The following is a 27,380-nucleotide window of genomic DNA, read 5'->3' as shown; positions in this document are numbered from 1 at the left end:
ATTATTATCTAGGTACTAATCAATCTATTATCTATCTAAATTTTATCTATCAGCAATCAATCAACCCGTCTTCTCTCCCAGGACCATCCAAGTTTCCAGCTTCAGGAACACATAAGTTATTACTATCCAATCACTCTCATCCATATCTACCCACCTCCATTCTATTCCTACCGACGAAGAGCAGAGAAGGAAGAAGAAAAACCTTGAACTATGCTTGTTCACTCACTCACTCACTCACTCACTCAATTACTCACCTTGCGTGCACGCCTTGTCTTTCTTGCCCATCTACTGCAGCCTGCAACATGAAGTGAAGAGCCCACTACTGCGCGCCCCAGCCCAGCCCAGTCAACTCGCGCAAGCGAAGGAAAACTCAAGTCACTCTCGCCCAGCCCCTTCAGATGAAAACAAACCTGCACACGAAGATGCCCGAAAGAAAGCCATTCGTTTTCAACGCGCCGCTTGCTCGCTCTCCTTGCATTACTCTGTCCCTCTGCACAAATTATGTCCACCGACCTAGCACCCATCCAGATATGCTTATCACTTATGCATCCCATTCGAGGTATTCTGTGCAATCCAATCCATCCCGTGGCGTCTTCTCTCATGCATACCTACGTGCCTCGTGTATCCGCCCCATATCCCATCCATGATCCATCACTCCAAAGAAAACCCCTACTACTTGATGATCCTCCCCAGTCCCAACCAATCACACCTCTCCATTCCCACCTCTCCATACCAACCTAGAATAGCAAGCCCGGGTTCCACAACCAAGAACTGGTCAACAGATGGTCGGCCATCACATCAGCCGGTTTTCTAGACCTTTCGTTTTTATCACATTCTGGGGAAGATGTTTGGAAATATCTCGATATCTCATCTCTCATTGGGAAGGGGAAATCATCGGGAGAAGTGCAACATGTATACTTCGTACCTATGTACCTATGTAGATATGTAGATATGTACGAGGTATGCGTAAACGAACGAACCCACGATTACGAATGAACGATTCGGAAATATCGATCGATGATGTATACGTACATGGAACAAGTCACTTATACATGAACATGAACCATATTGTCAAAGTACCTACATACCTTCACACATACATACAAAGTAACCAGAACATTATCCATTGAATCTAATTGTCCACCCTAAGATTCAGTGACTATCATCTTCTTTCTCCCTTCTATATCTTTTTTTTTCCTTCACAATATCCATAATCTCCATCTCGAGACCGTAGACTTTCGCAATGCATACTCCTCTCATCCTTCTATTCTTCCATCTATGCTGTATTCTCTTTCAACGCTCACCGCTCTCTTTCTTCAAACCTAGAAATCTTTAACAGGCTATTGCAATCCCAAGTGGTCTTGCAGCAGATGCCTCATTTACCTTCGTTCCATTATCTGGCTCCATTTAGGAATTCGCTTCTCAACTCGAAGCTTTGATTTAAAGTTGCTGTCTGAGCGATACTCCGTCACACCATCTCGTTGAACGAGTAACCCGAGCCTGTAACCTTAGGCCGCAAATTTCGAATGGCACAATCACATTACATTCATACATTCACATCAGTTCGCATCATTTCAAAGGAAGGAAAAATATTGGGATACAACAGACTTTTTGTATTCGATTCAAATTTAGTACGACAGCTTGCCCTGACGTTAAGCACTCACTACTAAAGTCGTGCTAACGAAAGTTGGAACGTCTTGCAAAGTATGCAAAGCCAGCAAACCCATGACCTACCTCCCTCCTTACTCTATGTTACAAATGTATGCTAGACCTAGCCAGGTAGCCCTTATTGATGACCCTAATTCCGAAATCCCATATGCAAATCCGAATGCAGTGAAACTAGCAAAACTCCGTGTCCTGTTAACTTTAGGAATACTCAATTCGTTTTTTACATTGGTGCCCGAAGCCGTAAATCGCATTTAACTCATATCCATCTCAACCTCCACAGCATGGTTAGGGAGACTGGTCGTAGGAATTCCACCCATCATCATTTCTTCAACGTGTTCATTTGCCATAGCATTCATAACTGGACTGCTAGCCTTGGGTGTTTCGCTAGCCTCGAGGACCATATCTCCTTCAAATATTGGAACTGGTCCTCGAAGATTTTCAAAAGTCTTTTCCAAGCTAGTGCTCACAAGTCTACCCTGTTTGAGGTCATCTCCAAATAAAAAGTAGCCTTCTTGAGCTTCGACGAGATAGCTGGCTAATCCTCTACTTTGCAATCGAATAATAGCATTGTTGACGGGATAATGGTTCTCGATATATTTGGTCCAGCCACGAACTGCAGCTTGAATATCTTCATCGGTGCTCAGCTTTGACCAGCCAATTCCCAAATGCCTGGTATATTCGTCAATGGAAGGCTGGATGGGGCCAGTACTTCCTGTTTGAAGAGGAGCTGAGAGGACACTGTTCGCGATATTTGTCTCTTCGACCATTGACGATGTGGGACCTCTATCAATTCTTTGACTCTTTGCCGAACGTAGGATCGGTCTTTCTGGACTGGCCGCGCGCAATGCTGCTTTTGCTTTTTCTTCAGCTTCTTTCTCTTCTTTCCAGGTACCAGTTTGACTCTCTGCCGTTAAGTTGTAACGATTACTTGGTTTAATGAGCGTCATGCCTGGCCCATATTCCCATTCTTCTTCTTCTTCGACAACTATTGGCTCAACAGGTGCTTGAGAAAAGTATTCTTCGTCTTCAAGGGCAGCCTCGTCGCGTGAGCGTTTACGACCGGCAGCTGATTGAGGTGCCGAAGTTGGAGTGAGCCACGAACCTGCAGGTGGTGATGACATGGGAGCTTTTACAAAAGGTGATGTAAAGGTTGGACGACTGAAAGAATGTTGAGGTGGAAGTTGCGGTGCCATGGCAAGAACGGGTGAAGATTGAGAGAAAGATTGATGAGAGAAGGAACCCATGATGATGATGAATAAAAAGAGTTTGTTTGAAATGTTTGATGGATGGCCCGAGAAAGGCGCGCGACTTGTGGGAGACTATTTTATCAATTGATTGATGTTATTGGATAGATGATAGATGATAGATGGAAGTGTAATGATGTTGGGAGAAGAAAAGGATGAAGTGTGTATTGAGTTGTGATGGGGAAGTAAAAGTATTGATGGAGAAGGAAGAGGAAGAGGAAGAGGAAGAGGAAGAGTAAAAAGTTAAGAGTTGATTAAGAGGGATGGATTGATGAAGATGAAAGGGAAAGGTGGGAATACTTAATTTATTTGGAGATGGGAGATGGGAGATGGGAGATGGGAAATGGGAGATGGGAAAAGGGAAAGGACAGAAAGGAAAAGAAAAGAAAGCTGAGAGAAAGGACAGCATCTTTAAAATGCAAGAAAGAGTAGGAAGGGAAGAAACTTGGGGTACTTTTTTCGGGAAGCTCCAATTGGGTTGTCACAGTGAAGCTTGCGTTTGCGCGACCACGATTTTAGAGGCTAGATCAGATGAAGATTAGAGTCCTCGGCCTAGTCCTCCATCTTCAGAGACGTGACTCACGTGAGAGACGTAAAAGACGACTTGCCCTTTTGCCTTAGCTTGCGGGTCTTTGCGCCGTGGGTCGATTGGGTTCCTCTCTAGTGGTCTAGTGGTCTAGTGGTCTAGTGAGAGGTGTGTTGAGGCATGTCCTGAATCCTGATTGAAGTAGTGCCTGAGCGACTTTTCATTGGGCATGATAAAAGATGATCGATTCAGAGACATTTGGGGATAAAGGCGAGAAAAAGGCGAGAAAAAGGTTGATGGAAGTTGGAACAAGGATTATCACCACGGGAAGGTCGGTCATCCACGGATAAAGTCATTTTATTAGCCAAGTTGACCAGTTGGAATGAAGACGTGTTGATCTTTTTTAGTAATTCCAAGGCTAAGTAAGGGGTCTTGACCAATGATATCAATCTAAGGCGCGATCCTTTTTAATTCTTTCCTCACTTCAGCTAGGTGCTGGTGCTTACATGCTTACCTCCACTGGTCCTCCAGCTACCTCCGAGCCTACCTAGGCCCTACCCATTCTAGCTTCAACGGCAACAAGCGGAAGTGGAAAGGTACGAGAATTAGTGAGGCCTAATTATTTAGGCTTACAACCTGCTCCAAAATTCAGTCACACCCCCCGCTAGAACCTCGGATCTTTGTGCAAACTCCGGGTTACACTTTTATATTAACTTCCAAGGTTGGCTTGCTTATTAATCCGTCATGTACACTCTGCTCCATTCACACTCGGTTGCAACTTGCAGGTGTCCAGTGTCCACTGTCCACTGTCCATAGAAAATAACCCTTCCAAGATTCTAACCTTATGAATCATATGATCTTTTTTTAGCTTTGGATCACTTTCCGATTCTCCAAAATGAGACTTTTCCATGTGGATCAGGGAATCGAAGAGTCTTTTTGGATGTTGATCATTACATGAACAGAGGTGACTTTGACACAGACTGACAGTCCCCCAATGGAGTCTCCATGTCATCATAAAATTCGATCGAGTCTTCTGATTTGAGGGATAATCACGTGCGAAAATCAGAAACATGTGATATCCTGTGGTGAAAACCCACTTTCAATATGCACATACCGGCCTAGTAGGCACATCATACATCATACATACCATTGTACCGTACATTGCATTGATTCATATAGCATCATTCGCTCTAAGAAACTCAATATCAATACCATCACTGATACCATACATAGGTCAAAACAATAACAACTGTATATCCTCTCAAAGTTCGAATACTGCTTGCTTACCTATCCAACATAGTTTCCATGTGATTTATTTCCTTCTACCACATTCCAGGATCAGCCTTGCCCCATCCTTAGCGCCGGCCTCCTTTTATGATTGACCGTCATGCAAATACGCCTTATGAATTTGGATTGTGCTTGTAGATTTGAGATTGCGTTTTGATTTCATAACAAAAAGGAGTCGCATCCTAATTTCAAAAACGGAAACCAACTTCGGATTTACACATACAACCATGATCATGGCTTCTGTAACAAATCTCGACAATGATGTTAATAGCAAGCGGGGTGATCGAGTTACACCAGCTGCTGTGAACGAAGCAAGGAATTTCATCGAAGAATCTCTGGGTGAGAGTTTACCTGATGTGGGAGATGATGCTCGATTTGGCACATATAACATATTGGCTGCACTGAAAGATGGTGTAGCACTTTGCAAGTAAGCTTCTCTCCTCGTCACATACCGATTTATAGTCTATTGACTCCCTACAGACTTGCAGCTATGATTGATCCTATGAAAGTCCGCGGATTTAAACCCAAAGCAACGATGCCTTTCATACAACGGGAGAATATCGCTTTGTTTCTCGGCGCATGCGAAAAGCCACCGTTAAGTCTACCTGCGCACGATAGATTTCTCACGGTCGATCTCTATGACGGAAAGGACCCCGCGCAAGTACTTCAAGGTATCGCGGCATTTAGCAGAGCTGCAAATCGAGTTGATCCTTCTAAATTTCCTAATCCTATCGGTGCCAAATCTCGCGGCGGTGTTGTGAGCCCGCAGGTTACTGGACAATATCTTGGAACTGGATTCAATAACAGAGGAAGGGAAGCTTCAACCGCTAGCACTGCATCATCAAGTCACAAACCTGCAACTTTGACAGTTTCAAGAACTGGTGATTCGGATAGTGGTAGGAGAAGTCCTAGCAGATTTGGTGCTCCTACATCACCTAATTCTGTCAGTAGCTGGAGTAAGAAATCCGACGAGAGTGCCACTTCTCCAGCCTGGAATATTGCGCAATATGGATATATGGGAGGTGCGAGTCAAGGTAATATGGGGGTTTCATTTGGTGGCAGAAGACAAATTACCAACGCTGGCCCGACCGTTCCGAGTCTCGCCGAAAAAGAGAAGAAGCGGAAGGAAAAAGAGGCAGAAGATAAACGATTGAAAGTTGAAGCCGAAGAAGAGGAACGGCGAAGAGTTGTGGCCGAGGAAGAAAGGGCTCGTGTGGAAGAGGAAAGAAGATTTGCCGAAGAAACTGAAAAGTTGCGACAAAAAACATTGAGCGAGAAACGAGAATGGGAGGAACAAGAGCGCAGATGGAAAGCAGAGGAAGATCGTAGAAAGCAAGATGAGTCTGAGGCAGAGAGCAGAGCTGCGGATGAGCGAAAGAGATTAAGGGGTACTAGCGATACTCGATTACAGGGACAATTTCTCAGTCAATATCAAGCTGAGAATGGTTTGAACAAGAAGAGCCAGAGAACTGATTCTAGCGAGGCCGACAGGATTAGACAATTGGAACACGAACTAGCAGAAGCTCGGGGCCGAGAGCGTCGATATCAAGCAGAAAGGGTTTCAAAACATAAGACAGGCGATCGAGACGCCATCCAAGATCATGATTTAACATTGCGACTAAAGGAGGAGTCATCGAAAGCTCGTCCAAGATCTCGTAGTCGCCCTCGTCTGCCATCACGAAAGGGTACCGATGAAACTTGGAGACAAGATGAACGAGATTACCTTCGCAAACAATGGAGCTCACACAATACAAGTGAAGATGCAGCACCGCCAGTCAAACCTCCTCGTCCATTGCCTGAACCAACAGCAAATGCCATCAAACCTCAACGCACCGGTGAAGCAAGACCTCTACCTGATCCAGCAAAATACACATCTCCAACCTCTAAAGCTCCAAACCGCACCGACCGTTTTCTTTCCTCAAACCCTCCACCAACCCCACCAACCCCACCAAGACCAACCACAACCTATTCGAACGAAATAGGAACATTCTCCAGCAATGCCGAACGCGATGCAGAAGATCGACGCCGTGTTGAATCACAAACCAAAACCAAAGCTGGTGGATGGGCTTCTAAATCTCTTTTGGAAAAGGAAATGGAGATGGAAAGACAACGACAACAGGAATGGGAAGAGAGTCAGAAAGAACTCAAGAATAAAGTCCCAGGCGGCGATGGAGTTGATGGCATTGGAGGAGGTATTGGTGGGAAGTGGGATGTTAATCAATGGACGGGTTATACCGGTGGCGATGGGCAAAACAAGGGAGCTCAGGGCATTGGAGCTGGTAGACGACAAATTGTGGGGCCAAAACCACCACTACATGGAGGGCAATAGATACGAGAGTGAGGTGCATCTTTATTCTTCAGTTAGGGATGTAGAATCCGAGTTCTGGGATTGTTGAGTGTAGGCGGGGATCAAGTCGTTGTGCATCTCTTGCAGTGGAGGAGTGGGCGGATATCTTGCGCGTTTTGGGATTGATATATGGAGGATCTGTACCTGGTTGAGCGGGGTCGTTTGGGCCTGGATTGGATGGCATAGATTGGAATGGTTTTCGTGTCGAATCAATACCAATAGTAATACCTTGTTGCGGAGAGAACGTGTAGTCTAATAGTAAATAATAAAATCTAAGATATATCGATATATCTTAGTAGAAAGAGCATCTGATCATGCATGAGTTTTAGTGATATGAGATGATGGGTCTGTAGTCCGTGAAGAAGTGTATTGAATCGATGTTCTACGACGACCTTCTTGCTTGTCTAGATACCTGAGTAGATGAGTTAACCCAATCATCTATAAAAAACGAAATGGAAGAGGAGGGGCTTTTGGGTAATTGAATCGATGTGTAATCAGGGGGTAGGTACACACAGATATCTCACATCTCTCATATTATTCGTTCGTTCAAAGATACTTACTTACTTGCTCCAATCAGTCAGGTCAGTCACTCAGTCAATCACTCTCAGCTATCTACCCACCTACCTAATCTGCGCTGCTGGAAAAGAAGATTGAATGTAATGGATGTGAGGTATGCAATTTTTATTTTCTGGGTTCTTGATCTCGAACTTCTATATTTCGTAGATTGAGATCTTGATGGTGAGGGAAGGTTTGGGGTATCTGGACTAGCTGGTTGGTTGGTTGGTGTCTTGATTCTTGATTCTTGATTCTTGATTCGCTTTGTGATATTGAGTGTTGGAATTTTGGTTGTTGTTGTTGGTGATGAAGTGATGAATGAGTTAGGGGTGGATGGGTATGTTGCTTTATGGTTTGGTGTTGTGTTTGGTTGGTTGGTTGGGGAGGGAATGAGGGAATGTGTAGATGGGGGATGAAGTGGTTTGGCTGGATTATATTTTTTGTTGTGAATCAATTTGGCAAGGGATAGCTCTCTGAACTTGCGTACAAGGTTTTCGAAGTCGTTTCTGGGGGGCGCCAAAGGTTTAAGTCGGGTACCCTACTTTCGGGCTACCCCTGTTTTGGGCCACTCTTTACCACTAAAAATCTCAAAAAATGGAATTTTTAAATTTCTTATTTATGGATAGAATTTATTGAAAATTTGTATATATATAATTCAGATCGTTTTGAATCTAATCTGAAAATTTTAGATTTTTAGGATTTTTCTATATTGAGATCTAAAGCTTTAAAATATCGATTTTTTAATTTATATAAGAATTATATACAAATTTAGAACTTTTATAAAATCTTTAATAACTTTTTAACAATAATCATTAAAAGAAAACTATATATCTTTTTGAAAGTTTTAAGCTTAAATTTATATAGAAATTCAAAAAAAAATTAAAAAAAATTAACAAATATAAAGATATAGTATACAGTGAGTTTGAAGTAGTATAATGTTACGATGGGTAACAGAATGCCATGTGACAAGTGTCACGTGGTGGAGTCCCCAGGAGCCAGGGCTCCAAGGAGGTCCTTGGGAGCCAGGACTCCAAGAAACTCCAACCAACATCAGAGTACGAAGATCTATATAAGGGAATGGGATTTCATTACAATGTAGAGCTTCGTGCTCAAGAACAATCATTAGTTTCATTACTATAGTTACGAGAATTGCAACCAGTTACAACCTTATTGAATTCCTACTTGAAGTCTAGTCTAAACCACCTCGAGAGATCTCTAGACACTTCCACGTGACCCTAGAGGCAGCTCCCGTAACACTTTGAGCACCCTTTCTGCTTTAAGTACCGATTCAATACCAACCGCCAGTATGGCAGCCAACAGTTCTTCCAGAAGCCAACAGGCCCCAGCAAGCAACTTCGATGATGTCGAAATGACTGATGCTCCCAAGGAGATCACCATCAACGAAACACTCAAGATTGCCTTACCAGACAAGTACCAAGGAAGTCGACAGGAACTCGACACCTTCCTATTACAACTTGAAATCTATTTTAGATTCAACCAAGACAAGTTCACCGAAAAGGAATCTAAGAGTATTTGGGCCGTGTCATACCTCAGAGGCGAGGCAGGCAAATGGATTCAGCCATACCTGCGCGACTATTTCGAGCATGACGACAGGGAACGCATGCAACCCACAAGAACCATCTTCGACAGTTTCGAAGGATTCAAGACAGAAATCCGTAGGATCTTCGGAAACTCCAATGAGTTAGAGGTAGCGGAAGAGAAGATCTTCAACCTCAAACAGACAGGATCGGCATTGAAGTATGCTACGGAGTTCCGAAGATATGCGGGGACAACTAAATGGGATAAGGTCGCCATCATGAGTCATTACCGTAAAGGACTCAAACCAGAAGTACGTTTGGAACTTGATAGGGAAGGGGAGGACGATGACTTGAACGGACTAATCAAAAGCTCCATCGATGCCGATGACCGCCTATACAGGTACAAACAAACCCAACGATCATACAAGCCTCAGACAAATCATAGGCAAGGGCGCTACCGCAAGAATGAGGGTAGACCACGTTACAGTACACAGAGTTACGGGGACCCCATGGAACTAGACGCCACGCACCACAGGAACGGGAATGATGATCCAGAGAAAAGACGAAGGCGAGAAAACAACTTATGCTTTGAATGTGGAAAAGCAGGGCACCGGGCAGCGGATTGCCGAAGTAAGAAGACAGGAGGAAAGAAAGGCAACTTCAAACCCAAGTTCGGCAAAGGCCAACTTAACGCTACCTTTGTATCCCAGGAACATCCAGCTAAGACCGAAGAAACTGAGACCTTCACCAGTGAAGAATTCCGGAAATTATTGGATGAGTTACCGCGAAACCAAGAGGGTATGAATGCAGTAGACTTGTGGGAACAGGAGTACTACCGAACCCCATCACCGTCGGTAACGGAAGAATGTATTAAGGAAGAGATACCAGCAGATCACGCGATGATGAGCTGGACTGCTTGCTATGATGAATTCTGCGGAATCCATCGATCAGATAAAGAAGCAACCGGATGGTTCCCCAAGAAAAGAAAGACAAGAAACCAACAATCCAACGAAACAGACAAAAAACAAGTTACCCAGCAATTGAATGCTACAGGACAAGCAGGACAGATATACTGCAAGGTCAAAATAAACGGACAAATACAGCAAGCCATGATAGATTCAGGGGCTACAGGAAACTTTATTGCACCAGAAGCTGCAAAGTACTTGGGAGTTCCACTCCAGAAGAAACAAAAACCCTACCAATTGCAGTTAGTTGACGGACAACTAGCAGGATCTGACGGGAACGTTTCACAGGAGACACGACCAGTACAAATGAACATAACCCAACATTCAGAGGTTATACAGCTTGACGTTGTGCCATTGGGCCAACAACAGATCATCTTAGGGATGCCATGGTTGAAGGCACACAATCCTAAGATAGATTGGTCACAAGAGACAGTGACATTCGATCAGTGCAAGAACGGTCACAAGGACACGTTCAAGGCGTCCGCGAGACGGAACACGCGCCAAGGGGAGTTGAACGCGAACAATCCCGGCGACGTAGGACACCCAGTCCAGGGTCCTCCATTAAGAGCGAAGGCCAGTACACCTCCTCTACAAATGCAGAAGCCAACGACACGGCAGGAAATCGCAATCAAGGCAGAAGAGCCTATGATACCAGAACAGTACAAGAAATACGAACATGTGTTCAAGGAACCAGAGAACCATGAGGCTTTACCAGAACACAAGCCATGGGATCACGAGATAATATTGGAGGAAGGCAAGATGCCTGTGCACACCCCAATTTACTCAATGTCAGCCGATGAGCTAAAGACGCTCAGGGAATATATCGATGACAATTTGGCCAAGGGATGGATCAGGGAATCCACGTCCCAAGTGGCAAGTCCAACTATGTGGGTACCCAAGAAGGATGGTACTAAGAGACTAGTTGTGGACTACAGAAAGCTCAACACGCTTACCAAGAAGGATCGATATCCACTTCCATTAGCTACGGAATTAAGAGATCGATTAGGCGGAGCTACCATATTCACCAAGATGGACCTGCGCAACGGGTACCATTTGATCAGAATGAAGGAAGGCGAGGAATGGAAAACCGCTTTTAAGACAAGATACGGGCTATACGAATATCAAGTTATGCCCTTCGGGCTAACTAACGCACCAGCTACTTTCATGAGACTTATGAACAATGTACTGTCGCAATATTTGGACACCTGTTGTATATGCTACTTGGACGACATCCTAGTATATTCAAACAACGAGGTCCAACACATCAAAGATGTCAGCAACATTCTTGAAAGTTTAGCCAAAGCCGATTTGCTATGTAAACCAAGCAAATGTGAATTCCACGTTACGGAAACAGAGTTCCTAGGATTCACCGTATCAAGCCAAGGGCTCAAGATGAGCAAGGATAAGGTCAAGGCAGTACTTGAGTGGAAGCAGCCAAATACAATTAAAGAATTACAGTCCTTTCTAGGATTTGTCAACTTTTACCGAAGGTTTATTAGAGGATATTCAGGGATTACAACATCCTTAACCAACCTAACCAAGAAGGATCAAGGAAGTTTCGAATGGACCACCAAGGCACAGGAGTCATTCGATACACTCAAACAAGCAGTAGCAAAAGAACCAATACTGTTAACATTCGATCCTGAGAAACAAATCATAGTGGAGACGGACTCCTCGGATTTTGCTATAGGGGCAGTTTTGAGCCAACCAGGTCAAAATGAGAAATAGCAACCAATCGCATTCTACTCTCGAAAGCTATCACCAGCCGAATTGAACTACGAAATATATGACAAAGAATTACTGGCGATAGTCGATGCATTTAGAGAATGGCGAGTTTATTTGGAAGGGTCAAAATACACAGTACAGGTGTATACAGATCACAAGAACTTGGTTTACTTCACCACAACGAAGCAGTTAAACAGACGACAGGTCAGATGGTCAGAGACCATGGCCAATTACAATTTTAAGATTTCATATGTCAAAGGATCAGAAAACGCTAGAGCCGACGCTCTTAGCCGAAAACCAGAATATCAAGAAAATAAGTCGTACGAATCGTACGCTATATTCAAGAAAGAAGGCGAATCACTGGTTTACAATGCACCACAGCTCGCAGCTACGCATACATTGGAAGACAACCATCTCAGGGTCAAAATCCAATCACATTACGACAAGGATGCTACGGCTATACGCATACACAAGACAATAGAACTAGGGTTCACGATAGAAAACGAGACCATATACTTTCATGGAAAAGTATACATTCCGAGTCAAATGACCAAGGAATTCGTGACGGAACAACATGGGTTGCCGGCACACGGACACCAAGGAATTGCAAGAACATTTGCAAGAATACGGGAAATCAGTTACTTCCCACGAATGAGAACGATAGTTGAAGAAGTTGTTGGAAATTGTGACACCTGCATACGAAACAAGTCATCACGACACGCTCCGTATGGCCAGCTCCAGACCCCAGACATGCCTTCTCAGCCATGGAAGTCCATTACATGGGACTTTGTGGTTAAACTACCACTCTCAAAAGATCCTACTACAGGCATTGAGTACGACGCGATACTCAATATAGTAGACAGGCTAACGAAATTTGCATATATGATACCATTCAAGGAAACATGGGATGCTGAGCAGCTAGCATATGTGTTCCTTAGGATCATAGTAAGCATACACGGAGTACCAGATGAGATAATCTCGGACAGAGACAAGCTCTTTACCTCGAAATTCTGGACTACCTTATTAGCACTCATGGGTATTAAGAGAAAGCTATCAACAGCCTTCCACCCACAGACAGATGGTCAAACAGAAAGGACCAATCAGACAATGGAAGCATATCTTAGATGCTATATAAATTATCGACAGGACAATTGGGTAGAGCTATTACCTATGGCACAATTCGCATATAACACATCGGAAACGGAAACCACAAAGATTACACCAGCACGCGCGAACTTTGGGTTTAATCCTAAAGCATACCAAACACCGATACTACAGGAAGTTAATGCCGAATCAGCAATAATACAAGTCGAACAATTAAAGGATTTACAAGAGCAGCTTGCTCTTGATCTAAGATTCATATCATCCAGAACAGCAGCGTACTACAATACGAAACGTAGTATGGAACCTACGCTTAAAGAGGGGGATAAAGTTTATTTGCTACGACGAAACATCGAAACCAAGAGACCAAGCAATAAACTCGACCACAGGAAACTAGGACCATTCAAGATTGATAAGGTAATAGGAACGGTTAATTATCGATTGAAATTACCAGACACAATGAATATCCACCCAGTATTCCACATATCCTTGCTTGAACCAGCACCACCAGGAGCGCCAAATGCGCCATTTACAGAAATTGAACCAGTCAACCCAAACGCCATATACGATGTCGAAACAATACTAGACTGCAAATACGTCAGAAACAAGGTCAAGTATTTGATCAAATGGTTAGACTACCCACACTCAGAAAACACATGGGAATTCAAGGAAGATCTCAGCTGCCCTGAAAAGCTACGGGCATTCCACCTGAAGTACCCACACCTGCCAATAAAGCCTCAAAATCCGCTTCGGACAACTCAGGCAAAGAAGAATCGAAAGCAAAGGAGTCGTCGATAGGACCAGCAACAGAGGCAGACGCCATTTCTTTTTCTCTCTCAACACGCTCTTTCTCTAGCCTTTCCTTTTCTTCCAGAGCATCAAGCTCATCCAAATATTTAAGGCCACGGTCGGCCATGCGCTGACGCCGCTCGCGCAACAACTTTTGTTGTTTCCTAAGGCGAAGGATCTTCGCCATAGCCTCTTCTTCCTCCGAACGAAGGCGTTCCTCTTGACGATCCAAGGCGCGCCAATCGTCTTCCCGAGGAACTTCTCGATTCCAATCCTCGGCCAAAGGAAACTCAGCATTATAAGAAGAACGTGCATGCATGTATTCAGAACAACGAGAGTGATTGGAACGAAACAAATCCTTAACACATCGATAACCATCCAAACGACAACGCGAACACGGAATCATTTCGACATCACTAGATTCAATAGCCTGAGCAAGAAGGATTTGTTCCTTACGTTTTCGAACAGTTAGGTGATTAGGGGAAATAGTGGTGATAGACATAATGAAAGAGCCTAAGACCATTTGATTCACCGGCCGGGTGGGGAAATGGAGCATTATAAGACGCTTGGGACAAGCGCTAGTCTAGGAAGGGGATAGTGTTACGATGGGTAACAGAATGCCATGTGACAAGTGTCACGTGGTGGAGTCCCCAGGAGCCAGGGCTCCAAGGAGGTCCTTGGGAGCCAGGACTCCAAGAAACTCCAACCAACATCAGAGTACGAAGATCTATATAAGGGAATGGGATTTCATTACAATGTAGAGCTTCGTGCTCAAGAACAATCATTAGTTTCATTACTATAGTTACGAGAATTGCAACCAGTTACAACCTTATTGAATTCCTACTTGAAGTCTAGTCTAAACCACCTCGAGAGATCTCTAGACACTTCCACGTGACCCTAGAGGCAGCTCCCGTAACATATAAATAATCCTGTAATTTTGAGGGTATTCTTTTAAATATCTATTTATAGGAAATTTTCTTTTTTTTCTGAATCCTTCAAAATAAAGATGTTATAAATTTATAATAAAATTTTATAGTTTATTTTTAATAATTTTTATTAAAAAGTTATTAAAGATTTTATAAAAGTTTCAAATTTGTATATAATTCTTATACAAATTTAAAAATCGATATTTTGAAGCTCTAAATCTTAATATAGAAAATTCCTAAAAATCTGAAATTTTCAAGCTAAACTAAAAATGATCTAAATTATATATATACAAATTTTCAATAAATTCTATCCATAAATAAGAAAGTTAAAAATTCCATTTTTGGTGTAAAAAGTGGCCTAAAAGGGGGGTGGCCCGAAAGTAGGGTATCCGACTTAGCTGTAGAGAGATTTCTTGGGCTTCAAGGGGGCTTTGCAATGCGATTTCATGGTGTGATTCTTTGGCATTCGTTTACGCTTGATTGATTGTGGTGTCTTGAGTTCTTACGCTGTACGTAGAGATGGATGGTGAAGACAAAGTACCCTAGGATGCAATGGATAGTAGTCCATCACAATATCGACATGATATATGCAGTTATATTCCCTCGCTCATGATCCCTACTCGTTGGATTTGGAATGAGTACGAAGTGATGAGCCTAGATATCTTGGAGTAACTAGAACTTGGACTTTCTGTTTTTAAGCAAGATGTACTGCACTGATAGGTGTGTAGGCGTGTAGGCTTGTATGCTAGATCATCCAAATGGATGAATACAGGCAGACATGAGATTCATGATTGTGAGGTTCGCTCTGTGAGGGGGATTATGTTGTTGAAGTAGCGAAAGGATTGTTGTTGGGGAATCTTAATCAAGGTTGTGTTTTAAGATTATGCAAACTCACCGAGGCATGTAGTCTTATGGGCTAGCTTTGGTATAGAATGGCTCGTTGGGTAAACGTCACTAGCACTGAATCATCTCAAACGAAACCTCAAAAGACAATCTGTAGCGACTTGTCTCGGTGGTAGACTAGTAAGATCATCTGCAACGAGCCATGGAATGGGTTGAAGTGATAGGTTACATCTGCTATTGAGCCTCGTACCCGAGACTGTGCAGAGAGCAATAGTAGAATCTAGTGTTAAACGGTCATTTAACCAACCTTCCATAGACTCTGTTGGCTTCATGATCGCTGAGCGAGCATTGTCGCCTTCGATACCCGTTATGAAGTATTGTAATTTGTGTGTTGTATAGGATGCTTATTAAGAGGTACTGACTAGCTATAGACGATGCTATCTCGACCAACTGTTCCCATCTGTTTTATATACACTGGCCCCTGGCTTCAAAACCACTAAAGTATTCAACACACCAATTCTGGAGCGGAGGAGTTGAGAAAGTATATTGTTTATTTGAATAGGGTAGTAGGGTTTTAAAAGATCCCATTCCTCCTGAATGCTCTCTGGCTTGCCTATGAGAAAGCTCTGTAATAGTGTGATATTTGTGCTTCGACGACGATTAGTAAATACATTCGATTTCATTCTTTGAGTTAGTAATGTATGACCTCCACCCACCTGGCAAGGTATTGAAGGTCGGCCTCTTCATCCTCAGCTTTCTTTCTCAGTCATCCCGAGTACAATCCGCAGACATCCTGATATAATATTGTGGTGTATCTTGATGCTTAACTGCCCTTATTGGTCTCTAGCTTACGAGAGTACCTAATAAGCTTCAAATTCTAAGGGGTTGGCTGAGTCTCGTCCAAAAATCTAATATCCTCACTTCATTCTGTGATTGTATTCCGAGGATTATAATATCGTGGAACCAATAGATCAGGAATTCGAGGTGTTATTGTTTGAGGGAACATGATGCAATGATATAATGAAGCGCTGTGGATTTTTCCAGTTTCTCCGTTGTATATTCTACTTTACCTGGAGCTTTAGATATGTGACTGAATTGTATAGGCTTGTCCAAAGCCTGTGAGTATATATCAGACTACTGGGCTTCTAGAGTTCTTAGGGACATGAAGTAATGAAGGGCTGCCGTCTGAGATAACCATTAGTTAGAAGACCTAGGAGACTGGATACTTCACACTTGCACATTCAATACTTCTCTATTTGACAATGACACTTGTGGGGGAGAACCTCAGTCAATCATTCAATGCATGTCAGAAATGGATCCATTCACATACAAATCCCGATAGATTATGCCAAAGAGATCACACCATAAAGGTCATCAAGGTTATCCACTCATACCCTTTTCAAGTGAATCTATTCGCAAAGTGCTATTGCCTGCTCAATCAAGTTAATACTAGTCATCTACTGACAAAACTGCAAGAATGATCTTACTCTGATTCACATGCACTAACAAGCCACCCTTCCTTCGAGTACTTAAGAGTTATACCTTTCCATGCTGGCACTGTCATTAATCCGCGATTTTGGAACACCAAGCAAGAAAATCATTTGGTTCAAATGTTGATTGAGGCAGCGAGCCATTAGCATTCAGAAGGATTTTGACTCCCGCTGGGTCAACATCCATAGAGGCGTTGAATTGTAGCAGAGCACGCGCAGACTATTGATTTGTATATTGAGCAGATTGTAGGTATCTAAACAGATATTGTAAGGTTGCGAACATTGTGGCACTGCTGAGAGTATAAATAGTCACAAAATAGACAACCGCATTTGGTCTCAATACTGAATGATCGCCGAAAATAGGTAGCTGATGGATAGCTCCTCAATAGCGAACCTTGTCGGTATCGAATGTACTTCACTAATGCCGTCGAGCTCTTGATTTCTGCTGCTTTTTTCGGCCACAGGAACTCACTTGATTGCTTACTCCCTGCCGAGTTTAGATTCGGCAATAACAACAAAGTATACAAAAACATTGTATGCGTGTTTGAATCTAGGCAGACGGTAATACTGGCTTCTCCTATGCTGTAACTCGTACCGGTATATGCAAGCTCGTTTAAATTATGGATATGATATGAGGAGAGCCCTCTCCCCGCCCCACTTTCTGGAAAAATTCTTCTTCCCTAAGACCCTCTTTCCACAATCCCAAATTTGACCCTATATATATATTTAACACTCTGCATTACTTGCATCAATAACACTCATCTACAAGCGTTTGTGGTTTAGTGGTAAAATCCATCGTTGCCATCAATCTTCTCATTCTCATCTGAGAACTATGACTGAAACAACTTCGATGGGCCCCGGGTTCGATTCCCGGCGAACGCATTTTGCTTCTTCCTTTTTCTCGTGATCGCTTTACCACAATCGTTTTGGACTCTGAATGGTGGTGGTAACATCATGAGTCGTTATTTCGTAGTGAATTTTTGAAGTTGTGATTGGTACTGAGTGGGTGGAGGGAAGGGGAGTTGGGAGGTAGGCGAGTCTTGCTCGCTTCTTTGGAGGACTCACGATTTATACTTGGACTATACTTGCAGCCAAATGCAGTATGCCCGATTAGACAATTTATCAATTTGATTGTGAGTGAGTATGATGTGAAAAAGGAGTGTTGGTACGCCTTACTTTTGGCTTTTTGTAAGCCTCTATTTAAAATGTATACGTAATTAGATTAGATCTTCTAGCTGTTTGGAGCAGTGCTGAATAGGAAGGCGGAATGAACAAATATGCGAGCTCTGATCGGAAATTTGAGGAGTTCATAATTCACGGTGAAAAATGTGTGTCGGTGAAATCCATCTTTTGTCCAGCGTTGAATGAAAGTTTCTTCCAAATTGGGGTATTTATTGAGCCTCATGATGAAGGGGTTGAGTGCTCTACTGACTTGCAGTCAATTTTTTGGGATCTAATGACGTCTTGCGGTTCAAGAGCATGCTGGGCATGAGTAAGATTCTAGATCAGCTATCGCATCATACAGCAGTGCCAAACTCTCGGTTCAAGAATCCATCGAGAAGTCTTACAACCACATAAGATGCCAATATTGACAGTATCGAAACCAACAAAAGGAATTCGAAGGAATTCTGAATTCAACCCGAGGCTTGCCATTTGCAGATGATTGATATTAGTTTACTCCAACATCTTCAGTACCTACTTGAAAGCTTCGACCACATTCAAGTCGATCGATTATGCATGATCTGCACCACAAACGCCATTTCAAAGCCTCACAATAATAACTCTCCGATTCATTGTGTTGTGCACCCAGTGTTGGTGCCAAGAAGGAGAATTTACTATTAAAAGCTGAAGACATAAGATTGGAGTCTTGGGCCGAATTGAGATATCGGTACATTCTCTTCCGCGAAAATGCTTTGACCTCTTTTGGGTGTTGATCAGATCATTGCAAACCCGTATAGATTGCCCCGAGAGATATCACGGATAAGAAGCCAGGCCCGAGTCTACTGCTGACGTGAGAGACAGTGGGAGGACAGTGGGAGGAAATAGAGTTCCGCATTGCGCGGGTGGACATATGAGCGGACGCGACAAGAACATTCGAGGAAGCCGGTCGGGGTTGGGTTGGACTGAGAGAAGGTGGAAGGATTGTGACGGTGATATGTAGCGTCGATAGATGTGATACAAGATCCGGGGAGTCAAGTCTATCATGAACAAGGGGTGGTCCCAAGTCCACGGTTGACATCATTTTGGAAAATGATGAAGTACTAGAAAAGTGTAGGTAGAAACGCTTTGAATTCAAGACACAAATAGAAAGGAGCCGGCGATCGCGGCTGGATGAAATGAAGTTTTGAGTACTGTAGATATGAATAGAGAGTTCGGGTTCGGGTTCACTTTTGTTGCTTTGCTTGGGTCTAGATCTATGGAACCGTGCGGAATGATTGAACCTTATGAGGATGGAAACAAGGCGAACGGATCAACAATTATACAAAAGCCACCTGTAACAGGGCGATCACATCAATCTAGACTGCGATAATGATGCTTGAAAGTTTGAATCTCAGAAATGCTTTTCTTGATACAATCACGTCGGCGACTGCGGTTAGACCTTTTGGTGTCTAATTAGTGTTTAGATAAGAAGACATTGTCGAATTCTTGTCTTACAGTAGTCATGTGTCTACTCGCATATATCTATGTGTGTAAGTACAGACTGCATGCAGTGACGAGACAAGGTAACCTCACCATTACAAAGGGGTTAGTTCTGCGGGGTGCAGGAGATCACGAAGCAAGAGGGGCAATAAGCAAGATGATTTGAGTGAGGAAAAGTCCCGAATCATAATCAGGTAACAAAAGGGAGCTGTGGGGCTGAACCCTTACCGAGTACGTATGTAGACAAGTACCATTCTCCCACAGAGCTGTGCCAAGGTATTAATGTGAGACAGAAATAAATATTGCGCGGTGGATATAGTGTAACCCTATGAAAAAGTTACAAATTAGTTACTGACTCGGGATCCTTGTATTGCGTGGCCATTGGCCTTCGGTGGGTTGGACCGTATTGTTATCGGAGCTGAACGTTGATATAGTATGGTTTGAAGAAAGTTTCTTTTTCTCTCTTCTGGTGATTACTGAACCGATTCACCACGGACTGCCGGCCAGTAAACCTACAAGATGATTTTGTGTGCAAAAATAGCAACGGCAGCAAACGAGACCCCTCCCGCCAAACAAGATTATTGACATCAATATTGGATTAACCTCAGGACTATCTTACAATACTCATTCTACCCAAGCCGATTGAGCCGATATTTTTCATGGGAATAAGAAAACGACCATCGGATTATTCGGACTGAGAGGAGATGACCGAATTCTAACTTCTAGGTTCCGAATATCAAATTCAAGAACTCTTTTGCCAGCTCCTACTCCGTGCAATAACTGTGGAGACAATGATTTGCTTACCGTAGAGATGGGTCGATGCTTTACAGTGTAAAGATCATGCTATCGATCAATCTTATTGTTCCTTCAGGCTTCGTGAAATTCCTCGGGTTCTATATTTGTATTGTTGTGTCGTCGTCTCCTTTTGATAGAGCGCGACTATTTTCCACGTGGTTAGTTATGTATCCAACTCAGCCTACGTACTCAGCGCCTAAATCTGAAGCGTCTACGGGCTAGAACAACATCATCAGATTTTCAGGCAGATGCTTCTTGATGACATTTCATACCTTGTAATTATTGCCACTTGCCAATCTCCGGAGAACTTTTATGTCGAGACGGCGGCAATCAGAATTTGTCGCTCCACCTAGCGCGGTAGTTGACCGCAGGCTATCCTTCGTTGATCTTGCTGAATGTTTCTGTTGTGTAGCTGTGAACTTGGGTAGATTTCATATTATCCCCACACCGGTTCCTCGTATTACATTCAAAAGATTGGTACTGAGTGCGAGTCGGGGGTTCATTTCTGGAGGGGTATAGACAGACGCGTCTTCGCCCGATCAACGATCAACGGTCCATCTCTGAGCTTTTCAAGAAATAAGGGAATTATTGGCCCTGTTTCATGTGCTTCTAAAGCATTATTAGGAGCGAGATTTCCCTATTGATAATAGGACCAGAGAAGTGGAACTTCTCTTTCTGCCATCACTCTGAGTGTCTGACGTGTCTGTACTCGGTCATGTCTGTGATCAGAGTTTGGTTTCTGGTACAGTACAATGCAGGGCAATTGTAAGATACAGGGAGTGGGAAAACTCCAGTCAAACCCAAATCTTAAGAACCACATGGTTCAAGCCTCATGGAATGTCCGAGTTTATTTGATTGTATAGTTTGTGTAACATCAGCGGTAGATTTTGATACCAATGCTATGGTGATACTTTTTGAATCGGGATCAAAATGAAACCTGAGAGGCAGACTCCGCTGTCATAAGGTTCATTTACTAGTAGGGTTCAGGCTTGTTGACTTTAGGTTTTGTAGCTCATTAAGGGATGTAGATGCCAACTTAGGCATTTAGCTGCGTGTATGATAAGGTTAACCGATAGCTATTCCCTTGTGGATGAGGCCAACTCAGCTAAAATTGCTTCCAAGGAAACTCAAAATCTACCTAGATGACCAAGTAAGTACAGTGTGTTAATTTGCGTTTTAGTTGGTCTGTTCTAGCTCGTTCATATTTCTGAGGTATAAGTCGACTACTCTACTTTTAGGCCACCCCTGTTTTGAGCCACCCTTTTACATCAAAAATCGCTTTTTTGACCTATTAATATCTCTATTAATATATAATCTAATTTAATAAAAATTTGAATATATATAATTTAAATCATTTTAAACTTATTCTGAAATCTTTAGATTTTTAGGATTTTTCTGTATTGAGATCTAAAGCTTCAAAATATCGATTTTTTAATTTATATAGGAATTATATATAAATTTAAAACTTTTATAAAATCTTTAATAACTTTTTAATAATAATTATTAAAAGAAAACTATATATCTTTTTGAAAGTTTTGAATTTAAATTTATATAGAAATTCAAAAAGAAATTCAAAAAAATTAACAGATATAGAGATATAATATATAATGAGTTTAAAATAGTATAAATAATTCATATAATTTTGAGGGTATTCTTTTAAATATCTATTTATAGAAAGTTTTCTTTTTTTTTCTAAATCCTTTAAAATAAATATATTATAAATTTATAATAAAACTTTTGAGTTTATTTTTAATAATTTTTATTAAAAAGTTATTAAAGATTTTGTAAAAGTTTTAAATTTATATATAATTCTTATACAAATTAAAAAATCAATATTTTGAAGCTCTAGATTTCAATACAGAAAAATCCTAAAAATCTAAAAATTTCAGATTAGATTCAAAACGATCTGAATTATATATAAATAAATTTTCAATAAATTCTATTTATAAATAAGAAAGTTAAAAATTCCATTTTTGGTGTAAAAAGTAGCCCAAAAGGAGGGTGGCCCGAAAGTAGGGTATCCGACTTATTGCCATACCGGCGATCCCGTACAGCAAGCATCCCTAGTCTGAGCCTTCTAGCTTAAATCACCCCTTGCAGGTTTATGAAATGCTCCGAATTCAAAACTATGCCGTCGGAGACGGCATATGACTTTCGCCAATTTTTCGATTTGAATGTGTAAAAAAAGAAATACGAAGCATACGTGATCTAGAAACAATGCTGGACCCTCCCATGGAACAATAGAATCTTCTATATGCCCTATGAGGTTTCGATGACGGCAGGAAAGAAATGAGAAAAAGAATACCCGTGACGCTAATTCCCTTAGCTTGATGTCGCTACAATAAAGCGGTGGAGCAATGCGCTGATCGGCTTCCAAGGTCCATCAGTGCCTAACCTCAACATCTCTGTGAATTCGTAGCTGTGTCTTCAATAGAAGATCCCTTTCAGCAAGTCTAGTAGAGCATGCAATGCTACGGACACATGTAAGCGCTTGACCAACTTGTAATATTATGAGCATTTGATCTACGATCAGCATCTAACTACCGACAGGAAAATACTTGGCTACGTCAAAACTGTGCCGCTGCTCAGACTCCCAAACCAACTTGGACTTTCTCCCTGAACAAGATGTTGTCAACCGGGCGCATTCCCCACGCACATCGGTGATAGCGATGCGAAGGTGTAAATTGTCAAAATCTCCTGAGAAACGAGATTATGATTGATTTTCTTACTGGAACCCTCATTTGTTTGTGTCTCTAGGTTTAGAAGCCCGATCCTTTTACGGGGACTGAACTCTAAAGACCCATCAACGTGGTAATGGCCTGACATATCCTCCACACCCCCCTAGCAACTTAGCAACTTAGCAACTTAGCAACTCACTTCGCCAGTCATTCATCACGCCAGTTCTGATAGCGCTTCATACCCTTGCGCCACTTTCTTGAAAACGGCAATTTTCTAACTTGAATGCCGCCAAACTTCTGAGCTGGAACTTCTGAGTGTCATACATCTAAAGGGTTTGTTTGGTTGCTTTTTGAGATAGTAGTCGACACAATCTTCGCAATAACATCCAGAACAAATCATAGGCTAAATTTGTCTTTTAGAAAATTCTTGTCTCCTGCCGTGAGAATTTTGGCCATCACAATGATTTATGTCGGTTGGATGAACCCGAGGGCGCTTGAAGATTAGGTTCGTTGTTTGCTAAAATAACCACATCCACTGGCTAAGCAAGCGACTTTGAATTCTGCTGACCCCGTCTTTCAACGTTCACTTGCCATTTTTCAACACTGTTTTATAAATTTTGTAATAGGTACTCGGCGCTTGCAGAATCTGTCACCGAAAATCTCTGAAATGGGCCTTGAAGCCCTTGATGCCAAATGAGATATCCACTTGCTATTCTGAGACAAAGCCAAAGAGGATTCTCAAAAGCACCTTTAGCATTGTTCGGTTAGCACCGCAAATCCATGCTCCTGTTAGTTAATTAATAGTTAAGGATTCCACGTGTTATGAAAATCGCTAGAATGGCCTGCTAGATGAGTTGACCAGTAAGTTGACCTTGTTCTTTCATTCAGTTGACTCTTCTACCCCCCTGAAATCTGATTGTCGACCCGGCATTCGCTCGTCCCCTGCAAACCTACACTGTACCAATTGTTCTCAAACCTTGTTCTGCTCTTGTGAAATTCTTGCAAAAGGTGAAAAGCGACTTGTATTACCTTGTCAATTTGGATTAATTAACCGTCATTTTAAAAAATAAAAAAAGAGGCTTTTCCAGAATCATACTCGATCGAGTTAAGAGCAAAATGTCAGGGAAAAGCTAAAAATTCATTATAACATAGAGATGTACCTAGGTATCCTACAATATCGAATCTACCCCGGAGGACCACACCGTGAATCTTTTGATCCTAAATGGACCGAATCAACCGGGTGGAACCTAAGATCGAGGGGTGCATGCTCTGGTGAGCTTTTTGTACATATGTAGTCGCTCATCGTCCTCGATCTTGACCTCGACACTTTTCTCGAAAGAAGAAAAAAAAAGTAACATCAGACTTTCTTCTACTTCAACCCAACTACTTCCCCTCTTCGACCCAATCTCCACGACCACAACTACATAGCAAACAAAATCGACTTCTACTTCTACGCTTTATCCCTTCAATACAAGAGAACCTTCGTACACCCGAACCTTTTCCGTCATTCATTTTCTTTCTTACTTCGGTTCACAGTATACGATAAGAGAAAACGCATATCCCGGTCCAAGGCTGAGATAAATCCTTCAACTACCCCCTCGCCTCCTCAAAGCACTTTCACTCTCCAAACATTGGAAATGTGCGATTATACTCAGGTTGAGTTTCGGTGTGGTTAGTGGCTCTTTTCCCTTTCACTGTGGAACTCTATTTGTGATCTATTTACGTATTGAATATTTACGTATTGACAATTAGACTAACAAAGTTTCTATCTGATCTATAGGTCACGTTCGATATACTGTGCGGGCATGGTGTATCAATTATGAGACGACACATCGTCGGTGCCCACCCAATGTTGTGGCAGTCGAGTTTAGGTACTTGCATTCCAGCTCTTTGAACATATACCGTGTACCCATTTTTCCCGAATCAAATGTACTAATTGTGGATTTTTATAGGTTAGGTGAATCGGAAATGTGCGGTTAGTAGAACCCCTCCTTCACTTCCGTCGAGTCTAGACCGTTCGAACCGAACCGAACACAAAATAATATGATATATCTAAATAATATTTGCTAACAAGTCATTAGGCGACTGTAAACATGTGGGAGAAATGCCAGAGTGGTATTCTCGAATCACCAAAAAGACGGCTCGCATTCACCTATGATAAATAATTGACACGCTCATATTCGGGACTTGTGCTCATCCATCTGTTATGTACGACGACGAAACTCGGGAACGACGCAAGAAATAACCGAAAGGGGAGAGAACTCAAAGAACGAAAAGAAAAATGAGAATCACATCGGATCGATTGGAACTAGGACGAAAGAGGCGAAAATTTTTCTGGATCATCACTGGCCTGGCATACTTCTCACTCTACCATATGTTTGTATAGTATGCCGGACGTAAACGTTTCCAACACAAGGATTTTTGGGCAATCCAAAGAATAACACTGGGATGGAGCAAGGGAAATGGATGGCTTATGTTATGGGTATGGATATGGATATGGATATGGAGTAGGAAACCTTTTTCATACATTACATATCCAGCAACGGACGGGAATTGGAAAATTAATAAGGACAGATCAGGCAAGGAATGGGATGGAATGGAATGGGAAGGCGTTCTCTCTGTGAATAGTGTAGTGCATTTTTGGAAAGGATGTCACTTTTTCACTTGAATTTACTCGCTGGATAAGGGACTTTCATTTTTTCTACGATTATCAAGATTCATATGAATGATAATGGATCATTGAGAATGAGATGTATGTATTCCACATACAACATTTTTACAAACCAAACAAGAGCGCATCCGCAAACCAAAGATGCATTCCTCTTTTCATTTTTCTTCGCTCTACCACTTCAAGGACTCGCGAATGATCCAGGCCCGAGATTTTCTAAAAACTAGAGCAAATCCGTATTTCCCGGCCCAAAAACACAGGAAAGAAAGACATCCATTAGGCATCCAAGATTTTCCAATATCTCGGGGAAGGCAATCTCATCCACTGGTCATGGTAACACGCAGATCTTGTATCTTACCTCTAGTCCAGCTTCCAGCTTCTAGGTCTCTCTTCTCATTTCCCAAGACCGGGAAGGGAACAGAGTCATCATAAACTCAACTTACCGCATGAGCCGGCCGCAAACCTTCCCCTCCCCTTTTCCCCAGACCTGGAACTTCACTACCGGCCCGCGTTCAAGACATGGAAACCCCTCTGCATCACTCCTCGAAAAGGATTGGATGATGGGGAAGTACAAGTTATGCAGCCAGGGGCCTTCTACATATACTTTCTATTTAAGTTTTTCACATGAACGCTTGGACGAGTGGAGCGGCTTGTGAGGACGGAAGATTCGATGCAGATGATGGTCATCGACAGGTAGGTAGGTACCTGTGCATAGCCGTCGCGTCCGCTTTGATCTGTTTCGTTTCGTCTGGGGAAGTCATGTCACTTTACGCACGGGTCGTGATGGTGGTGATGCGGGATGAATATTCATTGCATATGGACAGATGGAGGGGTATATTGAATATTCAAAGATTCGATGTATTATTTCTATACCACTTCTCGGAATGTCTCTAATTCGACTAGAGATGTTTCTGTCCCATTAACTTTTTATGAGAAAGGTGGTGGGTCTGGTGAGCGACTGGCTCAGGAGATCTAGGTGTGTTTTGGGAGGCACTTTGCATACTTAGATATGTGGACTTGTGTACCCCTTGGTTGCTGAGTCGATGTACTGTGCATCATTATGCACGAAGAAAGATGAAATGTAACTACAGGAAAGACATTGGATCGATTGTATTCTAAGGATATGATTTGTCTAGACGATTATTTATTATCATTTCTGGGCGATAATAGATGGAGTGGGATTTGCAGTACAATGTGTAGCTTATGTAGCGCGCCAAGGAACCGAGGAGAAGATTCTGAAAATTTAGAGAAATTTAGAAGAGGGGTTGAAAATAGGAATTGGTCAGTGGTTTAGTCGTGTGTACAAACAGGTTTGTATGTATGTATACATGTATGTATATATGTATGTATATATGTATGTATATATGTATGTATATATGTATGTATGTGCTGGCTACCACTGTAGTACGCAGATCCAAAGAAGGTTGTGTTGATCATTATGATTTAGGGATTCCCAGTATCCGGGTTAAAGGACGGTGTGGGGGTTTTGAGTGTAGGCATAGAATTCGCACGCAAGACCAGTTACATTTTCGAAAGGAAAAGGAGAAAGAGAGAAAAGAAAGCAAGAAAAAAGCGAGAAGTGATGAAAATAAGGA

At 42.3% G+C, this 27,380-nt stretch overlaps 4 protein-coding genes across 4 annotated transcripts; 2 read left to right on the top strand and 2 right to left on the bottom strand.

Moving 5' to 3' along the window:
* Positions 1-1,919: 1,919 nt before the first annotated feature.
* Positions 1,920-2,912, bottom strand: EAF01_002320 (uncharacterized protein; the record flags this gene model as incomplete). Its single annotated transcript, XM_038910572.1, has 1 exon — positions 1,920-2,912. One exon carries the CDS (start codon positions 2,910-2,912, stop codon positions 1,920-1,922), a length of 993 nt encoding a protein of 330 aa, XP_038773494.1.
* A 1,555-nt stretch (positions 2,913-4,467) lies between these two features.
* Positions 4,468-7,601, top strand: EAF01_002319 (uncharacterized protein). The gene is made up of 2 exons (XM_038910571.1): positions 4,468-5,152; positions 5,206-7,601. Exons 1-2 carry the CDS (start codon positions 4,953-4,955, stop codon positions 7,052-7,054), a joined length of 2,049 nt encoding a protein of 682 aa, XP_038773493.1. The 5' UTR covers positions 4,468-4,952; the 3' UTR covers positions 7,055-7,601.
* Positions 7,602-18,943: 11,342 nt separating this feature from the next.
* On the bottom strand, positions 18,944-19,246 carry EAF01_002318 (uncharacterized protein; the record flags this gene model as incomplete). Its single annotated transcript, XM_038910570.1, has 1 exon — positions 18,944-19,246. One exon carries the CDS (start codon positions 19,244-19,246, stop codon positions 18,944-18,946), a length of 303 nt encoding a protein of 100 aa, XP_038773492.1.
* A 5,025-nt stretch (positions 19,247-24,271) lies between these two features.
* Positions 24,272-27,171, top strand: EAF01_002317 (uncharacterized protein). The gene is made up of 3 exons (XM_038910569.1): positions 24,272-24,788; positions 24,898-25,092; positions 25,199-27,171. Exons 1-3 carry the CDS (start codon positions 24,755-24,757, stop codon positions 25,273-25,275), a joined length of 306 nt encoding a protein of 101 aa, XP_038773491.1. The 5' UTR covers positions 24,272-24,754; the 3' UTR covers positions 25,276-27,171.
* Positions 27,172-27,380: the final 209 nt, after the last annotated feature.

Source organism: Botrytis porri, assembly GCF_014898465.1.
Source record: "Botrytis porri strain MUCL 3234 chromosome Unknown BPOR_003, whole genome shotgun sequence".
Taxonomy (NCBI): domain Eukaryota; kingdom Fungi; phylum Ascomycota; class Leotiomycetes; order Helotiales; family Sclerotiniaceae; genus Botrytis; species Botrytis porri.
The sequence above is the reverse complement of the archived record's forward strand: the minus strand, read 5'-3'. Positions and strand labels throughout refer to the sequence as shown.